The sequence below is a fragment of the Monoraphidium neglectum genome (assembly GCF_000611645.1).
Source record: "Monoraphidium neglectum strain SAG 48.87 unplaced genomic scaffold scaffold04720, whole genome shotgun sequence".
NCBI classification, from domain to species: Eukaryota; Viridiplantae; Chlorophyta; class Chlorophyceae; order Sphaeropleales; family Selenastraceae; genus Monoraphidium; species Monoraphidium neglectum.
This window is the reverse complement of record NW_014008909.1, coordinates 1-4,060: the sequence shown is the minus strand read 5'-3', so window position 1 is coordinate 4,060 and position 4,060 is coordinate 1. Positions and strand designations below refer to the sequence as shown.

The window sequence follows — 4,060 nt, the reverse complement described above, 5'->3', positions numbered from 1 at the left end:
CATAGACACCAATCGAACCCCTCCTCAATCATCATCCCCCCTACCCAACCCCCCAACCCCAGGGGTGGGCAAGGCCCTGGTGGAGCACCCCGTGGTGGCGTCAGTGCACCTCACAGGCAGCGCAGACACATACAACGCCATAGTCTGGGGCGGCAGGGACACGCCGGTGCGTACGCGAGCCCTGGCACGCCCCCCTTTGCGCGGGCGCGGCGCCCACTGCTCGCTCCCCCTGCACCGCCTGCCCCTTTTGCGTTTGGCTAGGCCTGTGGCTGGCCTGTTTGCTTTCGCTGTCCCGCTTTTTCTGGGTGCTTGCGGGTCGCGGCTTGTCGGTCGCCGTTGTTGGTCACTCGCATCTTGCCTGGCCCAGGGCTGCGGCAGCAGTGGGCCTTGCACTGGCGCTGCATCACTGCTGCCACAGCCCTGACCATCCAGGGGTTCAGGGATTTGGGGATCCAGAAATGCGGGATGATGCGGGTGATTTAGGATCCAGGAATGTGGACATCAGGGCAACCTCGGCCCGCCGGGGCCTGGGGGAGGGCCGCAAGCGAAGAGACGTGCCGCTGTGGCGCTGGTGGCCGACGCTGAGCCGCCGGCGGCTGTTTTAGACCCTGGGACGGGCGGGGGGGAGTGGGGGCGTGCCGCGACCGCGCCTGCCCACATTTGATCCTGATTGCTTGTCTCCCGCCCTGTAGATACACCGCCTGCGCTTCACCCTGCGTAATCCCCTCATGCCAATCCTCCCCCCCCCCCACAGCGCGTGGGCGAGCCCAAGCTGACTAAGGAGGTCACCGCGGAGCTGGGCAACGTCACCCCTTACATAATAGTGCCGGGGCCCTGGAGTGACGATGACATCCTGTACCACGCGTCCAACGTGGCGTCAGGGCTGGCGCAGAACAACGGCCACAACTGCCTGGCCGCTGAGGTGGCGGGGGGGGGGGGGCTGCGGGGTCGCTTTGAGGGTAGGCTTGCAGGGTGTGCTGCTGCTGCTGCTGTGTGTGTGGGGGGGGGGATGAGGCGTTTTGGTGCGGGTGCGTGGGCATGTAATTGCGCGTGCATGATCGTGTGGGTGTGTGCATGCACGCTTGCGTGCTTGTGAGTGTGAGTGTCTGCGGCGGTGTGTGGGTGAATGCGCGCATGTGTGTGTATGTGCGCGAATGTGCACATGCATGTGGTGAACAGGCATGCTGTGGGGCCCACAGATTGGGGGAAGGTACTTGGGTCTGGGAATCGCAGCGGCAGCCTTGCCAACCCGCTCACCCGGCGCCCAACCTCGGACGCGCGCCGTCGCCTGTCACCTGTCACCCATCAACCGTCAACCGTCAACCGTCACCCGCCGTCCCCGCCAGATCGTCGTGACGTCCAAGGACTGGCCCCTGAGGGAGAAGTTCGTATCCGCGCTGCGCGCGTGCCTGTCGGGCATACACGAGCGCGCCGCATGGTACCCCGGAAGCGACGCCAAGCGGGCCGCCTTCACCCGGCGCTTTGGCAACGTGAGCGGGCCCCGGCTCGGCAGGACCCCCGTTTTTTTTAAAAAGGGCGTTTTTGGGTTCCTGGCCACCTCTTGGCGGGAACGGGTCTGTCGTTTCAAAACAGCGGCTGTCGCAAGGGGCTGCGCGCGGCATGGTAGCCCATGCCTCGTTGTGCCTGCCTCTAAGAACGTGTTGCATACACCGCACCCACGCCGCCCGCGTGCGTCACTGATGGCGGCGCACTCCACCGATTGCTGACGCAGGCCGAGGGGCTGGGCCGGCCTGTGCCCGGGGCGGCCGCACTCGAGGGCGGCCTCAAGCCCCAGCCCTGGCTGCTGGCGGCAGGTGGGCGGCGGCGCGGGAGGGGGCCGGGGCCCGAGGCGTTCGTCAGCGCCGGCGGCGGCGGCGCGAGCGCGGCTCGGGTGTGCTCGAATCGACTGCAGGCATCGCTTGTCACTTGGTGCACTCATCCCTGGGGGGTAGCATTGTGAAACCGACTGGGGTTTCTTGAATTTTGCTGACCCCTGATGCTTTCCTTTCGCGTTTTGCAAGCCTCCTGCAACCTCTATCGGCGGGGCGCCTGCGAGCCTGAGCCTGACACCACGCGCGGCCGAGCCGCCCCCAAAGGCAATCAGGCCCGACCCCGCTCTTCACCCTGCCCAGCAACACCCGGCGAATACCTGCAACACCCGACAACCCCCGACAAACACCAATCAGCAGTCTGAATTGACCAACACCCAACCACCCTCAGTCAACCCCCAAATCTGAACGACCGCCACCCGGAAAACCACCAAAACCACCTGTAAACCCCCCAGGCCTGGCCCCCGACCAGGCGTCCACCCAGGAGGAGAACTGGTGCGGCGTGCTGCAGGAGGTCGCGCTGCCCGGCTGCGGCGGCGACGCGGCCGCGTTCCTGGGGGCGGCCGTGGACTACGCCAACAAGCAGTGCTGGGGCACGCTCGCCTGCAGGTGTGTGCACAAGTGTGTGTGTGAGTGTGCGCGAGTGTGTGTGTGTGTGTGTGTGTGTGTGCTACTGTGGTGTGTGAGTGTGTGTGTGCGAGTGTGTGTGTGTGTGTGTGTATGTGTGTGGTGTGTGTGTGTGGTGTGTGTGTGTGTGGTGTGTGTGTGTATGTGTGATGTGTGTGTGCGCGCGCAGGCGGGTCGCCTGAGCTGAGCAGGCCTGTGCAGGGCCAGGGGTGGTGCGAGGTCTTGCCGGGGGGGGAGCTGGGGTGCGCATCTTGGGGATGGAACACGGGCACGAGCGCGTGATGCACGCCGCACGCCTCTCTTTTCCCGTTCGAATCACTCATCCTGACCGTGTCCACGTCTCACACTCGCGCACTCCCCCCACACGCACCCCCCTCACACACACACACACACACACACACACACACCAATACATCGCTCCCCCCTCGGCGCTCGTCCTTCCCCGGTCTATAATCCCTCGCCTCCTTCCGTCCTCCAAGCCACTCCACACCACGCCACCCCACTACCGCCTCCCAGCGTGTTCGTGCACCCCGAGACGCAGCGGCGCCACGCGGAAGCCTGGGAGGCGGCGCTCGAGGGCCTGCGCTTCGGCAGCATCTGCGTCAACTGCCCCGCCACCACGGGCTTTGTCGCGACGCCGCTGGTGTGGGGCGCCTACCCTGGCAACACGCCGCAGGTGCGCTGCGCCCATCTCCCCCCGCCTTATGCCCCGCACAGCGCTGCTTGCCTGCTTACTGGACTGAGCGCTGCCCGAGCCGGCGCGGGGCCGGGCGGCCGGCGCCCGGCTGCCCGCGGGCCCCGGCGGCGGGACCCGTCGCCGTCCTCCTTCCCTCCTCCCTTCGCCCCGAGTGACACCACACAACTGCTGAACACCCACCGAACAAACGCCGATCCACTGCTGAACAACCAGTGTGTATAACCACCCACCCGACCCCACAACCTCCCCCGTCCCCCCCCCCAGGACATCGGTTCCGGTGACAGCTACGTCCACAACACATACCTCCTGGACCACCCCGAAAAGTCGGTCTGCCACGCCCCCTGGACTTACAGCCCGCAGCCCCTCTGGTCGGTCTTCCAGTTGGGCCTGGAGGCGGCGATGCCGCCAGCGCTGCGCTACATCGTGAGCCAGGACAGGCCGCTGGTGGCGCTGGCATATCTGATGCAGGTCGCGGTGCACGCGCTGCGGGGCTCGGTGCCGCCGCCGTGGCCGTGGAGGTAAAGGGGGGGGGGGCGGCTGCTGAACTGGCTTTTCCGTTCCGGCGATTTCGTTCCGGCGGCGGGCCGGTCCGCGGCCGGGCTTGGTGGAGGGCAGCTCCCGCTGCGGCGGCCGCGGGCGGGCGTTGACGGCGGCGCATCCTTTCGCGGGTCGGGCGCAAGGCTGTGCAAATGCATACTCACGCCAATTTTTCGGGCATCCGACGACGCTGCAATGCACCCCTGCGCTTGGGGTTTTGATTCGCCAATCCTGAAAACTAGTGTGGGGTGGCTGCTTGCACAGGCTTGTCAATAGAGCGTGCATCCGCTTGAATGGGTTCATAAACTTCGGCGCGCGTGCATGCCTCTCGTGCATGCAACAGCGCGGGGGGTTGCGGGGAGGGCGGGGG

General features: G+C 66.5%; 1 protein-coding gene across 1 annotated transcript; it reads left to right on the top strand.

The window, feature by feature from the left end:
- Nucleotides 1-465: 465 nt before the first annotated feature.
- MNEG_14731 (hypothetical protein) lies at nucleotides 466-3,675 on the top strand (the record flags this gene model as incomplete). Its single annotated transcript, XM_014036798.1, has 7 exons — nucleotides 466-474; nucleotides 755-922; nucleotides 1,347-1,490; nucleotides 1,733-1,891; nucleotides 2,302-2,438; nucleotides 2,973-3,132; nucleotides 3,418-3,675. 7 exons carry the CDS (start codon nucleotides 466-468, stop codon nucleotides 3,673-3,675), a joined length of 1,035 nt encoding a protein of 344 aa, XP_013892252.1.
- Between the last annotated feature and the right edge of the window lie 385 nt (nucleotides 3,676-4,060).